This window comes from Myodes glareolus, chromosome 8 (assembly GCF_982192425.1).
Source record: "Myodes glareolus chromosome 8, mMyoGla1.1, whole genome shotgun sequence".
Classification (NCBI taxonomy): Eukaryota; Metazoa; Chordata; class Mammalia; order Rodentia; family Cricetidae; genus Myodes; species Myodes glareolus.
Window position 1 is genome coordinate 71,534,835 of NC_142033.1, and position 27,244 is coordinate 71,562,078.

The window sequence follows — 27,244 nt, forward strand, 5'->3', positions numbered from 1 at the left end:
GATACTGGGAAGAGGACCCCTTTTTAGGGGTTGGTCACTTCAGTTATGTGTACCTACCTAAAATCAAAGAAATCAAAGCTTTCAAACTCCAAACCCATGTGGCCCAAAGTGTGTTGAAAGATTCTGGATTGTTTGATGTCTATTTTGCCGTTCACAATCAGGTTCAAAGGCACTTAAGTGATCCACCCCGGGCTATACACAGCAGTAACAGAGAAGAACTTAAAAGCACAAATTAATCCTGGGCCAGGGTTCTTTGGTGTGGTACCCCCACTCCCCACTTCCCCTTTATCCTACCACTGCCTCTGTCAATCAAGATGCACCCTGAATGACCCTAACAATGACTGTGCTGGACAATCATGACTCCCATGGGCTTGTGTTTGAATACTTGCTCCCCAGTTGGTGGGACTATCTGGGAAGGATTCAGGGAAGTGTGGGCTTGCTGGAAGAGGTGTGGCACTAGAAGCAGCGGGGGTTTTGAGGTTTCAGCATGCTCTTCGCCTCGTGCTTGGGGATCAAGATGTGAGCTCTCAGCTTTAACCAACTGACACTCGTGGCCATTGAATGCTTCCTTTATAAGTTGCCTTGGTTGTGGCAGTTTGTCACAGCGATGGCAAAGAAACCGAGACATGCCCATTCTCTAGAGCCCAACACCCCTACCAGCTAGGGACGGCAGAAGCTGGGACCTCTCTTTTCTGAACAGGGGTCTTGGCTCTAAGGGCTAAGATCTGACCGTAGGTGAGCCGGATCTTCCACTCCCAGGGTTCATCCCATAAATGCCTGTCGAGGTCTGACTTTGCTTAGAGTTTGAAGCTGCACGTGGGTGAGTTTGCGCAGGCTCAGTCAGAGCTTTTCTGTGGATCACACCAGGGGAACAGACAGGATGATGAGCGCGGGAGACCGAGTAAAGACGGAGAAATGCATCCTCACATGAGGGGACCCCAATGAAACCTTAGCAAAGAGCCTCTGAAAGATCCTCCCTGTGGATCTTTGGGGGAGGAGACATTTCCCAGTGGGAAAACACCGTTTGTATGGAGGCTGCGGAAAGGAAGGGGCCAGCACCCTCCTGTCTTCTGCTCTAAGAACAGCTTCTAGCATTAAGACCGTCCTAACTCGAATTTAGGCGCACCCTGGGGTCTGTTGGCTGGCTCTGGGAGCCAACATGCATTTTGGATGGGAGGTCCTCTCTGAGCTCAGTGTCCCTACGTGACGAAACACATGCCAAGTCCCTGAAGAGGAAGGAGCTCAGCCACTGAAACCTGACCACACTCCACGTCCGATGTTTGAAGTCATTTGATTTCTTTGCTTTCCTTCAGCTGCTGCACCAGAGGAATCCGAATCCCAAACCCTGGCTGCCGGACTGGTTTTGATTCCGAGAAAATTCCTCAGATAGGGAGAATAGGGCCGCCGTGACGAGCCTAGAACAGTGGGCGGAAAGACTCCCGCACGGTGCTGGTGAGTCAAGACAGGGTAGGGCCTCAGAGTGGGTGGGGGCGGTGCCAGCTGCGCGCGGGGGCGGAGTCAGACTCCCGTCAGTGGGCGGGGCGGAGCCAGCTGTGGGTGGGGACGGATTAGGCTCCTGGGAGTGGGCGGGGCGAGGCGGGAAAAGTTCCGGGAAGGCCGGCTTTCGCTCCCGCTACGCTCACAAGTTGCTGGTGTCCGGGTCCCCAGGAAAGTCCACCGTCATGTCATCCGGGGACGGCACCCCGCCCGCGACCGCCGCGCTCTGTAGCCTGTACCACGAGGCCGGCCAGCAGCTGCAGCGCCTGCAGGATCAGCTGGCCGCGCGCGACGCCCTGATCGCGAGCCTCCGCACCCGCCTAGCGGCTCTGGAAGTGGACACGGCGCCGTCGCTCGTGGACGCGCTTCTGGATCAGGTGGAGCGCTTCCGTGAGCAGCTGCGGCGGCAGGAGGAAGGAGCCTCTGAGACCCAGCTGCGCCAGGTGCGGGGCGGGTGGGCGGTCGCTGCTGCCCCAGAGGCCTCGGGAGGCACCGAGTCCTGTCCCGTGGGTCGCGCGGATCTGAGGGCGCGAGGATGTGAGGCGCAGGGAACCTTGAGGGGTTGGGGTCTGAAGGGCGAGAGTCTGGAGGGCCCATGCTCCCGAGGGATGTCACGCACAGAGGTGAGCAGGCGTCTCTGGGGCACGGGGTTCTGGTGAGCACCAGGGTGTTAGGGGTGCGGACATTTGAGAAGTACCAGGTCCACAGAGGCTCAGGTTATGAACAGTTCTGAGGGACATATAATGGGAGTAAGTGTGGGACCGATCCCCGGGTCTCTCGACTTTGAGGGGTACTGCTGAGTGAAACTTGCTCATGAAGTCTGTGTGGTGGATCCGAGGAACAGGAGGGACCCTGGAGTACAGGGATCTGTGGAGCGTGAGGTACTGAGGTAGTCTAGGACACACGGTTCTGTTGGTAGTGAGCTTCTCCAGTCAGTGCTCCACACCCCAAAGGGAGATGTAGCTGTTTTCACACTGCTCTGTTGCTTTGAAGAGACATCATGACCAAGGCAACTCTTAGAAAAGAAAGTATTTCACCGAGAGCGAGCTTACAGTTGTAGAGGGGTTAGTCCATTATCATCATGATGAGGAGTATGGCAGCTTGCAAGCAGGCATGGTTGTGGAGTTGTAGCTGAGAGCTACATTCTGATCCCCAGGCAGGGAGAGACACTGGGCCTGCTGTAGGCTTTTGAAACCTTAAAGGCCTCCCTAAGTGACACAGTTCCTCCAACAAAGCTACATTTCCTAATCCTTCTCAAACGGTGCCACTCCTTGGTGTCTAAACATGCAGATACATGGGCCTGTGGGGGTCATTCTTATTTAGACCACCACAGTAGGGCACCGGGTTTGAAGGAGGTGGAGTTCTGAGGAGGGCTGGTGTTCAGGGGGTGGGTGCAGGGTTCTGAGGGATACTAGAGGCTCTCAAGGACATACAGGCATTGGTTTTTGGGGAATGTTCCAGTGTGTGTTTGTGTTGGGTTATGAGTGCAGGTTTTGGGTATTCTGTGTTAGGGAGGTCTTCTGTGGAATATGAATTTCTGAACCTTGTGTGGGGTGCCAGGGACCTGAGAGATGCATAGGATTCAAGGGATGGAGCTCAGAGAGAAGACCCATGTCTTTGATTGGTGGCTTTTAGTATTATAGTTGGAGAAGTGACAGGAAGAGCCTGCCAAGTGTCTGATAATCTGTGCATTCTTTGGTCCTCGTCATTTGGTGTTATTTGGTTTCTGTGAGACAACGTAAGCCCACACAACTGGAGCGAGGGAGATGTTTTCCCTGCAAGTGTTATCTGTAAATCTGACACCCGCCCCCTATGTTTGGGATAACTGGCATGCTATTGCATTTGGTCCATGGCGAGCCTGGTTTTCCCAGGAAAGAAGGTAGGCCTGAAAGGAGAGTAGCTGGCCAAAGGTAATGTTTATTTCCACGATTTCACCCCCACAGCCAGATTTATTCTTGTCCCCACCCTCTTCGGTGCTAGGGACTGAGCCGCCAGCCCCACACATCTAGGCATGTACTCTACCGGTTAGCCGTATCTCCAGCTCTCTTTTTACTTTTGAGACCTGATCTCACTAAGTTACCCAAACTGAGCTGAAACTCACTATGAATCCCAGCTAGGACTTGACTTTGGATCCCCCTGCCTCAGTCTCCCGAGTAGATGGTATTCCAGGCCTTTGCCACCAGGCCTGGCCACAAGATTTTAGAGAGGAAAAAGAATGCATTTTTTGATGGTAAAATTCAGAGTATCTAAAAAAATAAAGGAAAGAATAAAATAATCCCATATGCTTTTTGCAAGACCCTTGCCTGGTCTTCCATTGCAAAGACATTTATTTATACTTGGTATTGTTGGGTTGATGTTTATTATACAGATTTACTTTATATGTGGTCATTGTTTTCTGTCCGTATTTAAAGTACCAAGAGCAATCATTCATCTTTCCACCTAGTTCTCCCTCTTTCTGGAAGGAGGGTTGTAAAACAGAGCAAGAGGGAAGTGTACAGCTCACCCGGCCTGTGCCACTAATTTAGTGTTGTGGACATCAGGCAGGACAGATGAGTACGGAGTGGGGATCTGAAGACACCCCAGAATTTGTCACCAGAATATCAGTGGGAACAGTTAGGGTAAGGGAGCTCCCCACAACTGGAACAGAACTGTTTGCAGTCGCGTGGCCATTGGTGTTCAGTGCAGATGCACCCACATGAAGCAACTGGGATCTATTTGGAGTTCTCTGGAGGCCCCAGACAGAACCAGTCTGTGGTCCTACGTCTTCTGACATACAGGTTTTGTTCAGGGATTTTAAGAATTATTTGCCATTTTATTTAGGAAATTTTGCTAACATTGTGGTAACTTTAAATAATACAGAACTACCACATGGCTTCTCAAGTCTGCCAAAACCAATTGACTAATGTATTAGCAGTAGACATATGTATCAGTAATTACCCTGTTAAAATAACTTTGAACAAGCTGGGCCATGGTGGTGCACGCCTTTAATCCCAGCACTTGGGAGGCAGAGGCAGGAGGATCTCTGTGAGTTTGAGGCCAGCCTATTTCCTTTTTTCTTTTAGACTTTATTTATTCATTTATTTTGGCTTTTTTGAGGGGTTTGGTTTTTCAAGGCAGAGGGTTTCGCTGTACCTCTGGCTATCCTGGAACTCTATTTCGGCTTCTTGAGACAGTGTCTCACTGTTTCTCTGACTAGAACTCACTGTGTAGTCTAGGTTCGCCCCAAACCCACAGAGATCCGCCTGCCCCTGCTGTGGGGGTGCTAGAATTACAGACATGTGCCACCATGCCCAGCTTTTTATTTATTTATTCATTTATTTATTTGCTTATTCGTTTACTTATAGCCTCCACGTTCATACTAAAGGCATACAGGCTTTTATGTACATACAAACACAGTCTCTCACACACTAATTAATAAATAAACATAATTCTTTTTATTTTTGGGTTTTGGTTTTTTGAGACAAGGTTTCACTGTGTGACAGCTCTGTAGATCAGGCTGAGCTCAAACCCACAGAGATCCGCCTGCCTCTGCCTCCCGAGTGCTGGGAGTAAAGGAGGGCACCACGGCCACCACTGCCACCAGGCATAAACACAATCCTTAAGGAAGAAAAAAGAAATGGCAAAGTGAAACAAATGATCAGTTATGTGTGTTTTTCACTGAGGAAATGGTTAGTATAATTATCCATATGTGGTAAAATATATTGTAATTATAGGGAACTGATTTAACAAGAGTATATACAAATTAGATTTCCAAGGGAGCATGCTTTATACTTCTTAGAAAGCAAAGTGGAAAAAGTCTCCCAAGCAGATGACAAGGGACAGGAGACCACGGGTAATCAAATCTGCACAGCACTGGGAACATCAAACAACATACAGCTTCTATCATAGTTGCTTTGGGCTTGATTCAGAAGAATTCCAAAGAGAAGTAGGGCAATAAACAGTATGCCTATTGTTCTAGGCACTCAGGAGGCTGAGGCAGGAGGACCACAGCTTTGAGATTAGCTTGTACTACATTGCAAAACTGTATCAAAAAATATTAAAAATTAAAATAAATAAAAACTTAAAAAAAGAAAAAATCCAATGGAGGTTAAAGCCAGGATAAATATTTTAAAGCAGAGTTACCACAAGGTCTCTTCCTAAAACGCTAACACCAAAGAAAACTGTACAACTGTGTAAACCTTTAGTGGGTAGGATGCAATGAAAAGGGAATTTCTTTCCTTGTGATATCTGGGATTTCTCCACTCAGTCCAAGAGTTGGTTTACCTGGACCCCCTTTGCACTATACATGACAGAAAACCTTTTGAAGATTCCAGATGTGTCCTAGACCATTGCCCATATGTAAAAACTGCGCCTTGAATGGTTCAGATATGCCAATGGAATGTGCTAGAGCACGAGCAACCATGACGCTAAGAATATTAGGGGCACATCCATTCAACCCCAGCACTGAGTATGCTGTGGCAGGAGGAGCTGAGTGTGCGAGCAGCCTGAGCTACATAGCAAGGCAATCTCAAATACATGCACACACACACACACACACGAGGAGCAAGACCAATAGCAAAAGTTGAAACTGAGAATGAGCAGCATGTCTGTTGAAGGTGATTTGAAGAGGACCAGGAGCAGAAATGTCTCAGGGTGTACCAGGTCAGCGGGCCACATGTGGTAATGGCCTTGTCAGGATCCCGAGTTGGTCAAAGGAGTGTACATAGAAGGAAGGTGTCTGTCATTTTTAATTTTTAAAAAAGATTTTAATTTTGTCTTTAAAAGATTTATTTCATTTTATGTATAATATACTTGCGTGGTGCCCATAGACTCCAGATGAGCGCATCGGATCCCAAGGAACTGGAGTTACAGATGGTTGTGAGCTATCTCATGTGTGTTCTGGGAACCAAACCTGGGTCCTGTGCAAGAGCAGCCAGTGCTCTTAACCACTGAGCCATCTCTCTAACCTGATATGTTTTTATTTTTAAGATATGTATGCATGTCTTGGTCTGTGTGTCATGTGAGTGTCAGTGCTGGCCAAGTCCAGAACAGGGTTTAGATTCTCTGGAGCTGGAGTTGTAGGCTGTGGTGAGCTGTACCACATGAGCTGAACTCGTCTTCTGTAAGAGCAGCGTGGGCTCTTAACTGTGGAGCCGTCTCTCCAGCTCCTGTCATTTTCAAGGGCCCTTCTGGTGACTTAGCAGTTCATGAAAGTGGATGTGTTTTGCTTACCCATCAGCCAGTTTTGTGAGGGAGGACGGAGGTTTATTACCTCTTGCACCCCACAAGCCCTTTGTTCTCCGAAGTAACCAGGCAGGTTTAGAACTACAGAGCAGCTGGACATTAAAGCGGACTCCTCTTATCCCCTGGAAAGGCAGAGGCAGGCGAGTTGTAGGCCAGGCTGGTCTAAGAGTGAGACCCTGTCTAAACAAACAAACAAACAAATCAATAAACAAACAAAAAACCAACTACAGTAGAAAGCAAATGGTCTGTTAGATTGCTGTCATTGATGGTCACATCAACCGTCTCTACAGGGACACTAGACCCGAAGGCACTGAGGGCTTCGGCAGAGAATACTGAAGATAGAGGGTGTGTAGCCAGGGTGTCTGGAGAAGGCCGTAGCTTGGCCTCATGGTACCCACCTGCAACTTGAGTCCTGGATGGATGATTTTTCAGACTTCTTCCAGATAAGATTTTTGGGTTAATGGTGCTGTTCACCATGTGGCCTGTGACTGGACACCTGCATGTTGTTATCCGGAAGCTGGGCTCACAGGCCCTGCCTGATCCCGGCACATCAGCCTCCTCTCCTTTCAGTTTTCCTCCACCTGTTCTGCGACACTATAGAGCAGTGATTCTCAACCTGCGGATCACAACCACTTTGGCAAACCTCTATCTCCAAAAATAGTTACACTGTGATTCATAATAGTAGCAAAATTATAGTTACGAAGTAACAATGAAAATAATTTTATGGTTGGGGGTCATCACAGCATGGGGAACTGTACTAAAAGGTCTCAGCATTAGGAAGGTTGAGAACCACTGGTCTAGAGTGAAAGACTTTGTCTCAAAACAATCAACAAGGGCTGGAGAGATGGCTTAGCGGTTAAGAGCATTGCCTGCTCTTCCAAAGGTCCTGAGTTCAATTCCCAGCAACCACATGGTGGCTCACAACCATCTGTAATGAGGTCTGGTGCCCTCTTCTGGCCTGCAGGCATACACACAGACAGAATATTGTGTACGCAGACAGAATATTGTATATATAATAAATAAATTTTTTTAAAAAAATCAACAAACAAAAAATACCAGACAATACACATGTTTTATGATTTAAAAAATTCAGGGGCTGGTGAGATGGCCCAGTGGGCATGATTGCTTTCTGTGCGAGCCTGGACAACCTGTTTGACCCCTGGAACCCAGGGTGGCGGTAAAGAACCAGATCCTGAAAGTTGTCCTCGGATTCCTACATGTATAGACTCACACACACCACATACATGCACAATAATAATAAAATTATAAGGCGAGAGTAATAGCTCAAGTTTGTCTTTGTACATGGTTGGTGTCTCATTTATCACAGTGACAAAGTCCCAGGGTTACAAGATGGAGGCGGCATCCTTCTGCCACCTCCTGCTGGAAATGGCGTAGGCTTATCCCTGGCTTTTGTGAATCTGTTTCTTCATCTGTAGAGTGGACTGGTTGAGACTACTCCACCCTGCATCATGTGCTGTTTACGTCTGAGGAGTCTTTGAAAGTGGAAAAGCACAACTTTAAGGCCAGGAAGTTAAAGATGGTCCTTCCGGCTGTGCACTTTGCACTGCTTGCTACGTACGAGTAATCCCAGCTCCCAGGAGTCCAAGCGTGGGCTCAGGTTCAACTCCCGAGTAACCTAGAGATAATTGGTTTTGTTTTTTAATAATTTTTATGTATGAGTGTTTTGTCCACATGGATGTCTGTGCATGTCTGGTGTCTGCAAAGGCCAGAGGAGGGTGTCAGATTCCTGAGAGCTGGAGTTACAGACCAGTGAGGGGCCATATGGGTGCTGGCTTTGTACCAGGGTCCTCTAGAAGATCATTCAACACTCTTAACCACTGAACCATCTCTTCCGCCCCAGAAAAAGTCTTAAACAAAACAAAGTTAAACAAAATTGCCACTTAAGGACCTGTAGTCCCAGTGCATTGGAAGCCCAAGGCATTGAGTTTGAGGCTAGCCTGAGCAACAGACAGAGACCATGTGTGGAAAAAAAATAAAATAACGATATTTTAGGCTGGTCTGAAATTCATTAGGTGAACAGGCTGGCTCAAATTCCTGGCAGTCCTCCTGCCTCAGGTCCCCGAGTGCTAGGATTTACAGACATGAGCTTTTATATCCAGCTTTTTGTTTGTTTGTTTTGTTTTTCATGAAAAAGTTTCTCCATGTAGTCCTGGCTGTCCCAGAACTCACTCTGTAGACCAGGCTTTGAAGTCACAGAGATCCACCTGCCTCTGCCTCCCAAGTGATGGAATTAAAGGCCACCACTGCCTGGCAATATTAGTTTTCTCTTTTTTTTTAAATATTTATTTTTTATGTACGTTGGTGTTTTGCCATGAGTGTTGGGTCTCCTGGAAGTAGAATTACAGACAGTTGTGAGCTGCCATGTGGTTGCTGGGAATTGAACCCGGGTCCTCTGGAAGAGCAGTCAGTGCTCTTAACCACTGAGCCATCTCCCCAGCCCCCAATATTAGTTTTCTAAACTAAGTACCACTGATGGTGAAGTTGAAGCAACAGCAATGTAATCTTTTCACAGCCCTAGAGGTTAGAAGCAGCAGATCAAGGCATCTGCTCTCTGAAGGTTCTGGGGCCAGGTCCTTCTTTCCCTCCTCTGCTTCTGGTAGTGGCTGCCAGTCCTTAGTGTTCTGTGGCGCATAGGTGCTGCGCTCCAGCCTCTTTTCACAGGCCTTCTCTTCTGAGTGCTGGGATTAATTTTAGGCTGAGTGCATCTGCCTAAAATTCATCTCAGATGGACAGTGTTCCTAACTCAGCATGACCTCACATGAACTAATGGTATCTGCAAACACTCCCTTCCTTCCTTCCTTCCCCCCTTTCCCCCTCCCTCTTCCCTCCCTCCCTCCCTCCCTTTCTTTTTCTTTTTCTTTCTGTTTGGTTTTGCGAGATAGGATTTCTCTGTGTAACCTTAGCTGTTCTGGAGCTTACTCTGTAGAACTTGAAATGCGCCTGCCTCTGCCTTCTGAGTGCTGGGATTAAAAGTGTGCGCCACCACCGTCTGGCTAAAAATACTCTATTTCTATTAATTATTATTATTATTTGTTTTGAGACAGGATCTCACTTTGTAGCCCTAATTGGTCTGGAACTCACTCAGTAGACCAGGCTGGCCTCACACTCAGAGATCCGCCTACCTCTGCCTCCCACATGTTGGGATTAAGGGTGTGCGCCGCCGCCTAATGAGACTAATTTAAGTAAAGTTTGAAAATATTAGAGGATGGAAACTCCAGAGTTAACTGTAGTAGGTTTTCTCTTGGGTCACCAATCAGCTCCCAAATCATGATACGGGGACTTATTATTAGTTATGAATACGTACACCACTAGCATTTTTGTTTTGTTTTGTTTTGGTTTTGGAGACAAGGTTTCTCTGCAGCTTTGATGCCTGTCCTGGAACTAGCTCTTGAAGTCTAGGGTGGCCTCCAACTCACAGAGATCCACCTGCCTCTGCCTCCCGAGTGCTGGGATTAAAGGTCTGCGCCACCATTGCCCGGCTACCACTAGCTCTTATAAATTAACCCATTTCTCTATGTTTTATCTATGTTTTGCCTTAGGGCTCTGTATTTCCTACTTCCACTTGCTTGCTAGTGGCTGCCTGGCTACCTGGCTCCAGGTGTCTCCCTCTCTTTCTCCCTTATTCTCTCTTTTCTCTCTTGAGCCTAGATTCCTCCTCCTACTTATTCTCTCTGCCCACCAGCCCTGCCTGTCTCTCTCCTGCCTAGCTATTGGCCGTTTACCTTTTTATTAGACCTATCAGGTGCCTTAGGCAGCCCAGGTACTACATCTTTACAGGTGTAAACAAATGAAGCATAAACAAACGTAACACGTCTTTACCTGGTTAAACAAATGTGACAATCTTTACATAGTTAAAGTAATAGTCCACATCAGTTAAGTATATTATGTTCTGGAAAGCCTGTCCAAAGGGCGAGCGGTACCTAGTGATACGTTATCCTTGCCAGATTTTCCTGTTTTAGCACATTTGCTTTCTTCCCTTCATGTAGCCCAGACTGTCCTCAAAGTTGTTACATAGTTGAGGATGGCCAGAACTTCTTGTACTCCTACTTCCTAAGTGCCGGGATTGAGGTGTGTCTTATCCTGCCTGCTTTCAAACGTCTGCTTTTCAACGTTGTTTCATTACTCACTCTGTGCTTTAATTTTTACAACTATTGAACCTGCCTGTCTTCCTTTACACTTTTAGACAGGGTCTTTCTGGCTGGCCTCAAATTCTTGAGCCTCCTGCCTCAGCCTCCCCACTGCTAGGATTATAGGCATGTGTCACCACACCCATCTAAACTGTGCTTTGAAATTACTTTCTGTCAGGAAGTTGAGAGACTTACTGAGCAACTAGAAGAAAAAGAGAGGGAGATGCAGCAGCTGATGAGCCAGCCTCAGCATGAGCGAGAGAAGGAAGTCGTCCTGCTTCGGAGAAGTGTGGCAGAGAAGGAACAAGCCAGGGCCGCCAGTGATATCCTGTGCCGCTCCTTGGCTGATGAGACCCACCAACTGCGCAGGACGTTGGCTGCCACTGCCCACATGTGCCAGCATCTGGCCAAGTGTCTGGATGAACGACAGCACGCGCAGGGAGACGTCGGGGAGAAAAGCGCTGATGAGGTAGGCAGTAACTAAAGCAAGTGAAGACTGGTGTGGTAAGAGTCGTTGCCTGTCATTCTCTAATCCTGTGCAATCGCCAAGGTCGGGTGTCACCGAGCCCACTCTGTTCTCAGTGAGGAGGAGAAGCTTGCTTACTGGAGCGATCCGATGGAAACCTGGCAGAAAACTGAGTGGCCTGCCTCCCCAGCTTCCAGCACTGTCTGCAGCTGATCTTGCATGCACATGGCAATGGCACTTTGGTCTTTTCTGCCACTGAGGATAGGAAGGAAGAGCTGGGGACAGAGGTGCTGCCTGCAGGAAGTGTTGTCACACGTATAGTCAACAAACAAAGAAACTGAGGCAGATCTAAGTGGTCCTGCTAAGGAGGAGCAAGGCCTCCACATGCCACATATGCAGAGTCCTGGCCCAAAGCTGCTGGAAGAGCCAGACTCCAGGCATTTAAGGGGTAAGAGTTGATCCACCCACAAGCCTTACGAAGAGCCAGAACTTCTATTGCCAGCAACATGGCCTGGCATAAGCTAGGAGACCTGCCACCCTCAGGGCTGCAACTTCTTCATTATCACATGACATAGAATATCTTTATGCCTCAAAAGCATGACCTCCATGTAGACGCTATGTGAGGTGGACAGCAAATGGTGACAGAGGGGTCAGGTTGCAGTAGGGACCCAGGAAGAGCCCTCTGTGCCTCCAGGCCAGGACGGTTTGGTGGAAGAGAGGAGCATGACCAAGGTTTTGGCATCCATAGGGTAGTCATGAGGAAGAGATGCATCTCGCAAACCAGAGGGATCCTGATCAGGTGAAGGATGGGACCAAGCCTCAATATAGGACAGGTACTGGGCATGGTACCTCATTTCCTGCTGCCAGGTGGTACTGATCAGGGTGGAGCTGACAGAGAAACAGGTGCATATGGCACACCTTGCCTCAGTTACCACTGGGTGTATTTGTGACCTTTGTGTTACTATGACTGTGACACCAACAGAAACAACTTGAGAGAGGGTTTCAGTCTAACATGGTTGGGATGTCATGGGCAAATTCATGGCAATGAGAACTTGTGGCAGAGGATCCTCACATCATGACAGGCCAGGAAGCACACAAAGAGTCAGAGAGGCAGAGAGACCCTGGAACCAGGGGCTGGGTATCAGCTTCAAAGGCCTGTCCTTAGTGATTTCTTCTGACAGCTAGGCTACACTTCCTAAAGGTTTTGTAGCCTCTACAGATGGCGCCATCAGCTGGGGACCAAGCTTTCAAACCATGCACCTTGGGGACTGTTTCCAATTCGGAACACAACAGTGGAGCAGATTGAGTCTCCATCTCATGTGCACTGCTCCTCACAGGGCCACGAGGGCACATCCCTTTCTAGGCAGTTCTCTGAGGCTCCAGCACTGTTCATGGAACTGCGTGTGTTCTGAGGAGCGGGGACAAACAATAACTAGCAGCTTCTCTACCAAGTGGAGAAGCAAACTTGGTCACGAGCCACCCATCTCAGTTGGATTTCACAGATCACCCAAGGAGGAGCACAGCTGTATTCGTGGCTGGATAGGAGGTGGTGGGTCTCTTGCCTGAGTTTGTATCACCGTATCATTCCCTTTGAAGATCTTGCAGTAGCCTCACACTGTGATCAGCCTGAGGTGGGTGCTGGATTGTGACAGACAGGCATCTCATGTCTCTTAAGTCAGTATCACTTCTCAGCCCTGGACTTGGCTGAGTCATCTGGGGCTTCCCAGCAGACAGGGTTAGGACATCTACTTCCTGTCATTCAAGGGGAATTCTTAAAACTAATGTCAGTGATTTACAGTCCTCTGTACTGTTTGGTGCCTGGGATTTCTGGGGTACAGAGCATACCCCAGAAAAGTTTTATGAGACTTTACAGTTGGGTCAGCCAGCTGCTATTAGAGTTAGTTTGGGGTGTGACTTCAGTGAGTGAATGCCCCTGTGTGAAGCACAAGTTAGATTGCCTTGTCCAGATTAGTTCACTTGTCTTGAGGCAGGATTTCTGTCCTGATGAGTCTGAAGGAGGTAAGATAGATCTGTGGCCAGGCATGTCAGGGACCTGGAATGCCTCCTGGATGCTGGTGGTATGTCTCTTTTAGACAGTAAAAGTATGTCCCTGTCCTCCCTACTGCCTGAGACGGTAAGCAAGCTCTGGCAGTAGGAAGTTTTGTTACAGCTGGGGTACTCATCACTTAGACTGGACAACAGAATGTTTAGGTCCAGAATATTTAAAACACAAACAGCTCGTGTTGGTAGGTGGGAAGGAACAAGGGTGGTGTCAAGAGTGACGTGCCTGGAGACTCTCTGCCAAGGCTGTCTCCTGGCCTCCCTCAGCTGGGAGTGGGTCTAGGAGGAGCTGGACTTCCAAGTCCGTTTTTGTATCTATTTTACTTCTCCATCAAGTGAAGAGTCACCCCCTCCTACACTGCAGCTGTGGCCTCAGCCTCTGACTTCTTCTCCTTTTCTGTAGATGATACACACACAATGACATGGCTTCTCTTTGTCTCTTTCTTATGTAGCTAGGGCATACAAGCAGGAATGCTTCTGGCAAGAGCGTTATTGAGAAGTTACAGGAAGAAAATCGACTGTTAAAGCAGAAGGTGACTCATGTGAGTATCTGTCGTCCCACTGGAGAGGAACATTAACTCTGACAAACGGCAAATGAAGGTTTTTCTTTAGCTGGTGCATGAAAGTGGCTTCTGCCCCCTGGCTGTTTTAACTTGATACACAGGGTCTCCAGGGACCTGATCTTTCTGCCACAGAGGATAGATCCCGACTTTCTCTGTCCTTCCAGATTAACTAGTCAATAAAGGAACTGCAAGAATTACCATCCAGAAGTAGTTTTGAGTGTACATGTACTAGCCCACCACTGAGATTACAGACACGTGCATGGGTTTTACAGCGTTTGCATGGATGCTGGCGATCTGAAATCAGGTCTTCATGCTTGCTCAGCAAGTACTTGACTGACTGAGCCCCTGCCCCCAGTAGTTTTGGGTTTTCTTTTCTTACTCTGCTTCTGGGAAGTAGTTTTTGAGGCAGGAAAATTATACTGAGTTCACATCTGTTTAAGACCCTTAATATGGATGCTACTATAATGTATCAGGATTCCCTGGTAGGCTTAGAATTCTCGCTACCCAAGGGAAAGAGAAAGGGGAGTAGTTTCGTAAATTACTGCTGATAATCACAGTTCCATGCTGGCTTGAGCAAACATGTCTTCTGGTTCTGTCTTCTCAGGTCGAAGACCTCAATGCTAAGTGGCAGCGTTATGATGCCAGTAGGGACGAATATGTGAGAGGCTTACATGCACAGCTAAAGAGGCGGCAGGTCCCTCATGAGCCTGAGCTGATGAAGAAGGAGATTTCCAGGCTTAACAGACAGTTGGAGGAGAAAATAAATGACTGTGCAGAAGCAAAACAGGAGCTGGCAACAGTGAAGATGGCCCGGGACACCGCGCTGGAGCGCGTGCAGATGCTAGAGCAGCAGGTGTCCTCAGGCACTGGGCAGGACTGACACCACAGGCAGTGGTTGTAGTCTTGGGACAGCCTCGGCTAAAAGCTTGGTGGCACTGGGTGGGATACAGCCATGGAGTAGCGGGAGAAGCCAGGTAAGGGTTTTCTCCTTCCTTGAGCAGAAATGAGCATTCTGTCTTTTCTCAGATTCTTGCTTACAAGGATGACTTCAAATCAGAAAGGGCAGATCGGGAACGCGCTCATAGTAGGATTCAAGAACTGGAAGAAAAGGTCATGTCTTTGATGTCGCAAGCATCCCAGAGACAGGTAAGAGCACAAGAGAATTTCTCCCCCATTAGAATTAGTACTTTTTATTATGAATTTTGAACCTCTTTGTCTTCAAAGATGTATTACTGTTAGTGATGGGCCCTTCCCAGCTCTGGGCAGAGTAACCTCTCCTGGGCCTAGGGTATAACCACAGAAAACCGCTCTGCGATACTTTATTTAGCTGTGGAGGTTGGCATAGTGGTCTGTGTTGATAAAGGTTCCTTGTCTCTGGGGCACTTCCTGTCTCCCTGCTTATTGTTGCCATGGGACGTAAGTATATCCCAGGCCCCAGGTGCTTTATGGGCAGTTCTGTCCTCTTGTGAGGTAGAGACCCTAGTTACGATGCTGCAGAGGTGTGACATGGACCCCAAGCACTAAATGAGGTAGGTCCTCCAGGACAGCCAGTGGGCCTGTCACACCTGTTTTTAGTCCTGGTGTATGTTGTCAGCGGAAGTCTCTCACGCATGGAAGCTGTGCCCAGATAGACTCATGCTCTGCAAATTCCCAGGGAAGGGTTGTTACTTTGGCCACTTAGTGTCCATACATCTTCTGTCCTGGGATAAACACTGGGCTTCTCTCAGAGAACTTCCTGTCCTGACATAGCTTGAATAAGAGAGGCGTCTCTGGAAATCAGTAGGCTGAGAAGGCAGGACTGACTTTGAAACTCTCCTTCGCAATAAGATGTGAGAGGAACTGGGGATCTGTGGAAGCCAGCCGCACTGTTGTGCTCTGAGCAGCTGCCAGACCTCATCAGCCTCTGCCTCCCTTCCTCTGCACCTTGAGCTCAATTCACATCAGGGGGTGATGCAAGCACCAGTTCTAAAGAATGGAGGAATTTTGTTGGAAACCTGTGTCCCTCCTAAGTCCACAGGCCAACGGGGTGTGGCAGAGGGTTACAGCAGTCAGAGGACGTTCCCCAGAGCCTTGGTGTCCTTTTGATGTCATATGGTGGAGTGTGGTGTTTCCCTATCCCCTGTTCTAAATCAGGCTTGTCCAGGGTGGTGTGGCCTTAGGTAGCTGTAGGCATAGGACAGAATCCTCTCTGTCCCATGGGCAGGAAGGAGATATTTTCTAACATGGCTCCTTTGTTTAGTGACTGTAAGGTCACTAAATGCACAGTCATGATGGCTTCTCAGGCAGCCTTTCAGGGACATGCCAGAGGAATGACCATACCAGTTCTATGCCCACCAAGCCAGGCTCTCCAAGAGGCTCCTGATCAGCCCCAAAAGCTAGATTTCTGGTGGGAACCAGGGCCTTTGTATTAGTTGTGGCCCCTCAAGCACCTGCTGTTGCTCTACCCAAGGGAACAACCACATGACAGTGGTGCTGACGTATGAGTGATAAGACAGCATCCTTCTGAGAAAAATACAAATGCAAATGTAAAGTAAAAACATTAAGATTAAGACTCCCATACAAGTAGCAATGGGCACTACTGCTTTGCTTTAATTGGAGACCTTATTCCTCAAATCTTAATGCTTCTTAATGTCTAGACAAAGGTACTGAATGAACATCTGAAAAGCTCCTACAGGTGCTTGGTCATTTCATGAAAGAACAAGCCTGAGTGAGGTTTGTGCATTTGTGGCATTTGTGTAGAACACATGTGCCAGGCCATGCCAAGGGTGCACTCAAGGCTGCCACTGTAGGTCTCTGGGTGTCTAGAACTTCAAATTATATGGAGGTTCAGTGGGACTTAAATCTGCCTGATCCCTGGCTACAGCTCCCCCAGCTTTGTTTCTCTCACTCTGGTGGTATGGGGCATGGCATCCGGTCACTTCCTTCAGTGAATATCCTGAGGCTGAGGGCTCCAATCAGGCTTTCTACTTCATAGAAGGGGAGAAAACCTCACTCAGGCCTGTTCTTTCATGAAATGACCAAGCACCTGTAGGAGCTCTTCAGTTGTCCATTCAGTATCTTTGTCTAGACATTAAGAAGCATTAAGATTTGAGGAATAAGGTCTCCAATTTAAGCTTTTATAAACTTCAGAGAACCAAGTAAAATACCTTGATTCCTGACCTTTGTCCCACACTACTTGGAGAAACTCTTGTATGTGGACCGAGACCTGAGGGCTGATGGAAGCGAGGCATTGTGGTATAGCAAGAAACAAAGCAATGGGATTTCAGTTCTACTCTGAGATAGTGTGTCTGTCTCCAGTCGTGAGACCCTAGTGTCAGGCTTTGTGCCTTTTAGCATAGCCCATAGTAAACTGCCTTTGACTTCTCAGCAGGACTCCCGGGAGCCAGGACCCTGTCGGATTCATACGGGGAACAAGTACTTAGAGATGGATGCACTGGAGCGTGTGGCAGCTGGTGGCTGGAGGCCTGGGCCTGGGTCCCAACAGCTGGAACTGCCTGCAGAGGGTGGGCATGTCTGCACTGCCCATAGAGGTCAGGGCGACCTTCAGTGTCCTCACTGCCTGCAGTGTTTCAGTGATGAGCAAGGGGAGGCGTTCTTCAGGCACCTGTTGGAGTGCTGCCAATGAGCCAGAGCTGCCATGCCCACTGTGGCCCCTGACCAGCATAGCTGCTCTAAAGGACTGGGTAGGTGTCCTCAGACTCAGCCCTCAACTTGTATGCTGCATTCTACTAGGATCTAGGGTCCACACATGGGCAGGGGCACTGGTAGGCCATTTTGTTTTGTTTGGCCATGGTTCAGACTGGGTCAGAGGGAACTGTTGTTAGAGCAGAAGAAAGAGATGGGGTCAGGGGCATCAAATGCATATCAATGTTCTCTCTCCTATGGAATTTGAACCCCCAACTGTCAATTCAGAGCTGCAAACTATCTGGTGTGGGAGTATCCTGACGCCTGCTTGCATCTTGAGTTGTGTTGCTTGCTGGAAGAGGGTGTGCAGCAGGGGGTCCTCTCCAGGGTGGGAACTCTGTCGTGCTGTACAGTAAGGGTGCCTCACTCCCAGACTGGTCTACTCCACTAGTTGCCAGCACACCAGAGCCTTCCCAGACACAGTGGTCACAGAGATGCACCCACTACCATCGCCTTGCAATAACACTTGTATTTCCAGAAGTGAAGCACCTTTATTTCCTAATCATTTATTTTTATAATAAATGGACTTACTACTGTTTTGCTCTGAGAGTGGGAATGGGATGTATGCAGGAATGATTTGTTGTTTTTTTAGCTGCTTAGGAAAGTCTCATTCTGAGGATTCCTGGAGGAAGGATCTCCATTTTGGACTGAGGTAGAGGAAAGAGCCAGTGGTTGGCTGTTCTGCTTTTTTAACCTTCAGGTTAAACCCCAATATCTGTCTCTGGGTTTTTATTAATCGTGTTACAACCACTACTAAGAAGAAACATGCGTGCTGTCTTCCCCCAGTTCAGAGGTGTCAAAGATAGCCCTGCCTGCATGGACAGAGGCTGCCTTAGGATTTGAGGAATGAAGTCTACCAATTTAGGCTTCTATCCTTAGGAATTCCACAGAACCAGGTAAAATACTGTAACCCTTAACCTACGTTCCACACTACTTGGAGAAATTTTGGGTATGTGAACTGAAACCTGATGTTTGGTGGAAGTGAGGAACAAGGGACAGGTCTTTCTCCGCGTAACAGTCCTAGCTGTCCTAGAACATCCTGGCCTTGACCTCACAGAGTTGAGCTTGCTTCTGCCCTCCCGCAGGCCGGGATTAAAGGTGTGCACCACCACTGCCCAGTTTAGGTCATCCTTTGACAGTAGGAAGCTGAGTTTTGAACTCCATTAATGCTCACATTTTTTTTTTTAAGTTCAGGATTGTTACAGTATTCAGGCAAGAGGCTGTTGGATACGGTGATGTATGAACCATGTAAGTGACTGAGTACTAGCCAAGTGCTTTGCATCAGGCCACCTCAGTCCTGGCCCAAGATATAAAGGAAAGGGGTAGGTATGAAGTAGGAGGCAGGCCATACTGAGAATGTGTTGGATTGCTAAACCAGGATGGCATGCAATTGTGTCACAGTGTGCCAAGTGAGACAAGAAGAAGACTGTGCTGAGGGTTTGCCATGTACTAGTTCCTTCCTTGTAACAGTTTGAGAAGGTAGGGTCATTCTCATCACAGGTGAAGATAAGGCACCAAGTGGTTAAGTCACTTCACCAAGATCACAGAATTAAATGGTAGAATTCATATTGGAGACCAAGCATGGAATGGAGTTGGCCCAAAAATATGTCTACATGTGCTGCAGGTAGCAGAGCTGGAGAGGCAGGGATGCCCAAGGAGCCCAGGTGATGCCACCTAGATTTCCAGATGCCAGAAGAGATGCAAATGGTTTTGCTTTGGAATGGTATTTTCTTCCTATCTTCCCACTCCTGTGTGAAATGGGAATGCTTACACTATCATTATATATTGGAAGTACATAAACTTTCCTTTGGTCATAGAGGTTCATAGAGTACCTTGAGTCTCAGAAGAGACCTTGGACTTTGGAACAGAATTGGGACTGTTAAAGACTAGGAAGAAACCAGTCATGAATCAGGGTTGAAGGTCATTGGTGCTTGTGAGATTTCCAGCAGCCTCAGAAGCTTCAAACTCAGGTTCAGGGACTCGATCTCACTTCAGTTTAGGCCCACAGGTTCTCTGGAAGTCCTACCTCTTACAACAGCTTCAGTCAAGATGCAGACCCAGGGTGGGTGCTGATCTGGAGTTAGGCCCACTGGAACCTGGGGAGTTCCAGAACTCAGCAAAAGCTGAACACCAGACAGGAGGTACCAGCTGACACAGAACAACACATGATCCAAATAGAAGATTTCAGATGAAGCCTCTAACCCTAAATACCAACCCCACAAAGGAAATGACATCTCAGCTCTACTATGACTTAGTCCTCTCATAAACAGTGTAAATGCAGCACTGAAGAATATAGGGGACATAAATATAAAAACAACAAAAATACAAAAGAAAGAAAAACTTAACCAACATATTAATTCCAGATGGGCAACTCCCAGCACAGAAACAAAAACAACATGAAAAGAACCAAGATAATATGTCTTCCTTAAAGATTACTAACTCCATACTGGCTCCTAATGGGAATAATTTGTTAGACCTTCTAGACAAAAGAATTTTAAAGAATAATTGTAACTATGTTCAAACAGCTTAAAGAATATATGAGTGGGCCTCAAGAGAACAAAACAAAGAGCTAGATGGAATAATTTAAGTCAGTCTAAGAAATGAACACTGACTCCAATAAAAAGAACTGCTGAAGAAAAACCAGGCCAAGGTTGCTGGAAATGGCAAACTCAAAAAGCCAAATTAAGGCTCCATGTAAATCTTGACCAACAGAATGGACCTTGTAGGAAGCAGAGCATTAGGGCTGGAAGATACAGTGGTATTAGACCTTGGTTCTGTAATAAACGACCTTGTGTTTCAAAAGTTGGAGGTGGTTAAAGGTGGGTAAAGGCCTTCTTGAAGTCAGTAAACGGAAATTGGATCAAACAGTTAAGATAAACGAGGAATTTTCTAAAAGGCGGACAGAACATCTGAAAGCTTTGGAACACCATGAAAACACCAAATCTGAATTATAAACAAAATACCACACCAAAAGCATAAAAAGATTTTTTCTTTACAAATTTATTATTTTATGTGTGTGGGTATTTTCCCTGTATATTCGTGTATCATATGTGTGCCTGGTGCTCATAGAACCCAGAACATGGCATTGGATCCCTTGGAAAGTTTGAGTCACCATGTGGGTACTGGAGATAAAATTCTGGTCAACTAGAAAGGAAGCCAATGCTCTTAAAGTCTAAGCCAAATCTCCAGCTCCATACAGAAAATATTTTCAATAAAATAGAATTTCTCTAATCTAGAGAAAGAGATGCCAAGAGATACAAGAAACCTACAGGATATCAAATAGGTAGGATAAGAAAATAAGCTCCAAACAACATATTTTAGTTAGGACACAAAAAACAGATGAAAGAAAGGGTATTGGAAGCTGCAAAGGCAAGGATCAAATCACCTATAAAGGCAGGATCATCAGAATAACATGATTATTTCGTTGACATTTTAAAGCCAGAAGGGCCTAAAAAATATATTCTGAAATACAGTTCTAAAAGAACACAACTGTAAAAACGAGACTATTATATCATATTATATTAAAATTAAAGGTGATATAAAAAACTTTCCATGTGAAAAACAGTCTAAAGAAGTTTATGGCCACTAAGGCAGCTCTACAGAAGATAGTAGAAAGAATATTTTGGTATCAAGAGAAGTATAAATATGACAAAAGTGTTATGGGTCTAAATAAATAATCACAAGAGTAAAAACAAACACTAAAATCAACAGAATGACATAACTCAATATACTTTCAATAATAGCTGAATATTAGTAGTCTTAATTCTTCAGTAAAGACAGAGATTGGATAAGTAAGCTGATAGAAGACAGGATTCATTTTTATGTTGCCTCCAACAAATACATCTTACCACCAAAGACAGACACCACCACCTTAGTGTAAGTGGGTGGGAAAAGGTATTCCAAGCCACAGAGTAATCCTAATACAGTGACAGTGGGTGACTTCAATACCTCACTCTCACCAGCAGACAGGTCATTTGGACAAAAAGTAAATAGAGAAACACGAGTTAATTGTCATCATAAAAGCAACAGATGTAACAGAGGTTTACAGAACATTTCCCCCAAACTGATCACATGTTAGGGCACAAAGCAAATCTCAACAACTGTATGAAAACTGAAATAACATCCTGTATTTTATCTGACTGGAATGGGATAAAGCTAGGTATCAACAGCAATAGAAAGTACAAAAACTCATGGAAACTAAATAATATACTATTGAATGATGATGGATCACTGATGAAGTCAAGAAATTTTTAAAAAATTTCTTCAGAGTGAAAATGTAGACACAACTTATCAAAATTTATGTCACACAAAAAAGGGAGTTCCTAGGGCGAGAGTTCACAGTGGTAAATGTCTGTGTCAAAACGCTTTGAGAACTCTTAAGTAAACGGATAGGCTTCAAAGCCTGAGGATCCCAAGAATGGGGGGAAGAAATAATAAAAGGCAGAGCAGAAATCAATAAAATAGAAACAATTTTAAAAAATACAAAAAACCCAATGAAATGAAGAGGGGGGTCCTTTGAAGAGATAAATAAAATTGACAAACTCTTTAAAAATTAACAAAGAGAAGATCCAAACTAATATACCAAACTAATATACCTGAAAGGATGAAAAAGAAGGTATTAGAACAGATACCAATGAAATTCAGAAAACCATGGGGACATACCCTAACAACCTATACTCCTTTTTTCTTCTTCTTTTTTGAGAAGGATCTTCTATCTCTTTTTTGAGATAGGATCTCTTTATGTAGCTCTGAACTCACAGAGGTCTGCCTGCCTCTGCCTTCTGAGTGCTGAGATTATGCCATCATGCCCGGCATCTTCCAAAATTTTTATGAATCAGTATTATGGTGACATTAAAATCAGGTAAATATAATACACACACAAAAAAATTAGACTGTTCTTGGGCTGGAGAGATGGTTCAGCGGTTAAGAGCACTGCCTGCTCTTCCACGGGCTCTGAGTTCAATTCCCACCAACCACATGGTGCCTCACAACCATCTTTAATAAGATCTGGTGCCCTCTTCTGGCATATAGGCATACATGCAGACAGAACACTATATATAATAAATAAATCTTTTTAAAAAAATAGACTGTTCTCCCTAATGAATGTACATACAAAATCCCCAGTAAAATACAAACTGAATTCAGCATCACACTGAAAAGCATTTATCATAACTATTTTGACTATTCCAATCATGCAAGGATGATGCAGCATACCCAAATCAATAAATGTAATTCATAACGTAAGCAGACCAAAACCAAACAAACCCAGAAGTCACATGATAAACATAGAAAAAGCCTTTGACAATATCCAACATCCTTTTGAGATCAGAGTCATGAAAAGGCTAGATAAGACAAGGCAGGAGCATACCTCAATATAATAAAGACTATATACAACATATTTACAGCCAATATCATACTAAATAGAGAAAAACTCAAAGCATCAGGAACTAGAGTCCTACCTACCATCTTCCTTCCACTTCTATTCCATACAGTGGTTAAAGACTTAGAATAATACGAAAAGAGAAGGGATACCACTAGGATAAGAAGGAGTATCTCCTTTTGCAGATGACAAGATTATACATAAGAGGTCCTAAAGAATTTATCAAATTCTTTGAGTTGATAATTATGTTCAGCAAAGTGACACACAAAACCTGGGCATAAATTAACCAAGGAAATTGAAGACCTTTATAATGAAAGTTTTCAAACACAAAAGAAATAAATTAAGAAATACACTAGAAGATAAAAATACACCCCCATACTCATGGATCAGAAAAATATTGTAAAAAATGACCACTCTACTTAAAGGTTCAAAAATTTATATGGAGGAACAAACCAGAGATAGCCAAAACAATCCTGAATAAAAAGAACAGTGCAGAAGGTATCACACCTGATTTCAAATTTCATAGAGCAGTATTAATAAAAAAGCATGATGCTGGCACAAAAACACAAGAGTCGAGGACCCAGATGTAAGTCCATGCAACTACGGTTAACCTGAATTTTTACAAAGATATCAAAAATATACATCAGAAAAAAGCACCTTAAAAATGATGCCAGGAAAAGTGGTAAAGACAGAAATGAAACTAGATCCTTCTCTCTCACCATACACAAAACTCAACTCCAAATGGATCAAAAACCTCAGCATACAACCGGATAGTCACAAAGAGCTCGAAGGAAAAACAGAGCGCATGCTTTAATTTATACACATTGAATAAGACTCCTATCTCACAAGAAGTACAACCAGCAACTGACAAATGAGATCTCATCAAACTAAAGAAACGGAAGGGTAAACAGATGGCCTTCAGAATGGGAGGAAACCTTTGCCAGCTATTCATTCAATAGAGGATTAGTGTGTAGAATATACAAAGATCTAAAAAAGCTAACCATGGTTGGGTGTGGTGTCACAGACTTATAATTCAGAACTTACTTTTAACCCCAGAATTTGGGAGGCAGAGGCAGACAGGTCTCTTGAGTCCATGGTCAGCCTGGTCTACATAGTAAGCTCCTTGACAGCCAGAACTACGTAGTAAGACACGTCTAAAAAAACCAACCAACCAATCAACCCACAAACCTTAAATAAAACAAAATTTTTAAAAAGCTAAACATTAAAAACAAAAACACAAATGAAAAATGGTCTGTGGAAGTGAACAGTTTCCAACAATTTTGGATTATCTTCAGGACTGGCAATAATGATCTGACTTAGTTCTTGCCTTGCATGCATGGGTTCTTGCTTCCATTCCCAGTGAATGTGTATGTATGTATGTATGCCTGTGTAAACCATTTTGGCTACCAATTCAGTTTCTTTTCATCCTTTACCGTTCCCAGAACTCCACCTTCACAAATACTGGAGTAAACTGCAGGTCACTTCTTTTACTCTTCAGTTTTCCTCTCGGCCACCCACTTTCAAACTGTTTGTACACAAGCCATAAATTAATCACTTTCTTCTGTGGGTAGCACCACCTGGGTACTTTCCAGCTCTCGTATGTTGTTCTTTAGAAGTTTCATTTGAAACCTATTTCACTTTAATTTTTTTTCCTTCACAGTGTTTCAGTTTATGTTATTATATGCACATTCAGGTTATAAACTGACCCCCCATTCTTTTTGAGACAAGCTGGCCTTGGCTCAGAGATACAACTGTTTCTGCCTCCAGAGTGCTGGGATTAAAGGTGTATGCCACTTATACCTGACATCTTAAGCTTCTTGCCTATAAACTCATCTACCCCTTCTGGGTTTCTTCAGATTCAAATTTTCTCCTAAAGTTCCATCTTTCTTGCTTTTGGCATAGACTGAGAAAATCTGACTGGGTGCCAACACTGAATTTTACTTGACTAAGATGGGAAGTGTTTTGGTTGGGGAAGGTAGTAAGGCTAATTTGATCCTTCTAAGGTGTTTTGGTTTTAGAACTTATTCTCCTAGTTGTCATCCCTCTATTGGGTGATGTCCTTCTGAGGACATATTGGTACCCTGAGTGCAGGGCAAAAGAGAAAAACAAAAGCAAAATTCCTACACTTTAACAATCCGGCCACATTTGGAGCTTTCTTATATAATAACTCATGGTGCCTTTCACAAATGACCAGTCTCTAAAAGCTAGGAGTGGTGGTGAACATTTTTAATCCAGTACTTTGGAGGCAGAAGTAGGTGGTTCTCTGAGTTTGAGGCCAGCCTGGTCTACATAGTGAGTTTCAGAACAGCCAGGGATAGACAGAAAAACCTTGTCTCCAAAGAACCAAAACCAAAACAATCAATGGCCAGTCCCAGAAAGCAACTTATATTGTATTTACTACTCAGAGTAAAGGGATGGTTGCCTGTGTACCCAAATACGGACTCCATGCAATCAGCCTGTGAAGTCCAAGTAACTTCCTGGTTGGATGCTCTAAGGAACATCTACTTACTCCCAATGGTCTGACTAAGGACTTGCCTGCTGCTTTTTCCCCCTGTCTGTCCACACCTTTACTGTTTGTCACCAGTCTTTCATATACCATTTTGCATGAGACTTCACATTGCAGTGTCTTCTCATCCTGTTTAAATGCTGGGAAAGTCTTGCTGTCTTCAGGTGACCTGCTGCCTGGACTCATGTAACATGCAAATGATTCGGCCAAAGGCCTTGGTGGCTCTTAGCTTGTCTCATCTTCAGAACCTCAGCCACAGTAGCCTCTCTTCCTCTAGTCATCTATCTATGGATTCCTTGTTAGTTTTTCTATACTGCTGAAATCTGGATACTGCCTTCAGGCAAACACAATGCCCTCCAAAGGGCTCACCAGGTTTCCGGTCTCCTGTGCTACCCATATGAAAACACTATGGCAGGAGGAATTTCTGCAAGCTGGTCCCCCCCAGAGCCCCTGTTCAGTGTATATATGAGCATGTGCCAGCAAGTAGCCAAATTTCCCATTCATCTCTGAGCTAATATCACATTCACCATGGAAGTGGATCCAAATCAGTGCTAGTCTGGGACTGCAATGGAACCAAAGCATTTTCAGTTGACATCTGAGGACATTTTAGAAGACTTTGCATTTTTAAATGCAGAGACAAACTGTGAGCATGATTGCTTCTCCTCCTCACTGGCACAGATACCAAAACCTATTATCGTGCTAACCCAGGAGCCCAGGAATGGGAAATGTATTCAATCTTAAAAGAAAAGAATAAAAACCTTGTAGGCTGTGATAGTGTGGTGGATATTAATTTCATTGTGTGTCCTGTCTTTATACACACCTGCTCCCATTTGAGTGAGTTTATAAAAACTGAGGTGGGTGGTGGTAGCACACACACTTGGAAGCAGAGGCAGGAGGATCTCTGTGACTTCAAGGCTTGGTATACAGAGTGAGTTCCAGGACAGTCAGGGATACACACAGAGAAACCCTGTCTTGAAACAAAAAGCCCTTTAGAAAACAAACTTGCTGACATGTTTTTTGGAATGAGGAGGCCCACTGAAGAGCTTGTTGCTACTTCAATTTGAGGCCTGTCACATGCTCACCATAGAAAATCCTTGTCTTAGAGAGCAGGTATCATCCCAAATTACTTACTCCAAAAGAGTTAGCAATGACACTGTTACTCAGAGATGCATTCAGAATGCATTGCTTCAAGTCATGAGGTGCAGACACTGACACCTGCCATCTAAGTTCAAGCCTTACACACGTACTCAGCAGATACAGAAAAGTTAAGATGGACTTAATGGGGAAAGGAAATGATCCATGCCTTTTCACTTCATTAATATATTTTGGTGTTTGATTCTCTTTAGTGGCATGGGTATATGTGTTGATTTGAATGAGAATGGTTCCCAATAGGTTCATGTTTAAATACTCTGGTGGAACTGTTCCAGGAGGATTAGGAGGTATAGCCTTGTTTGATAGGTGTGTCATGGAGGAGGGCTCTGAGGTTTCAAAGACTAGAACCATTCCTTTAGCTGCCTCCTACCATATTCCCTGCCATCACAGTCAAAGGCTCTCACCCTCTTAAACTAAGAACCCTGAGTTAAACACTTTTTGATAATTATCTTGGTCATGGTGTCTTATGACAATAGAAAAGCAGCTAACAGTATATAAAGTTCAATGAAAACATTCCCAGTTAAAGTTTCTTTCCAGCTGTTACCTTACTTCAGATTTATATTG

At 45.2% G+C, this 27,244-nt stretch overlaps 1 protein-coding gene across 2 annotated transcripts; it reads left to right on the forward strand.

Moving 5' to 3' along the window:
• Positions 1-1,592: 1,592 nt before the first annotated feature.
• Positions 1,593-26,300, forward strand: Tnip2 (TNFAIP3 interacting protein 2). 2 transcript variants are annotated; one of them, XM_048415176.3, is made up of 6 exons: positions 1,593-1,940; positions 11,047-11,337; positions 13,848-13,937; positions 14,563-14,811; positions 14,985-15,104; positions 17,326-26,300. In XM_048415176.3, the coding sequence occupies exons 1-6, from the start codon at positions 1,683-1,685 to the stop codon at positions 17,581-17,583; spliced, it is 1,266 nt and encodes a 421-aa protein (XP_048271133.3). In that variant the 5' UTR covers positions 1,593-1,682; the 3' UTR covers positions 17,584-26,300. The 2 variants fall into 2 exon arrangements, with proteins under 2 accessions (XP_048271133.3, XP_048271134.3); XM_048415177.3 differs by having other exon boundaries at positions 17,329-26,300.
• The last annotated feature ends 944 nt before the right edge of the window (positions 26,301-27,244 follow it).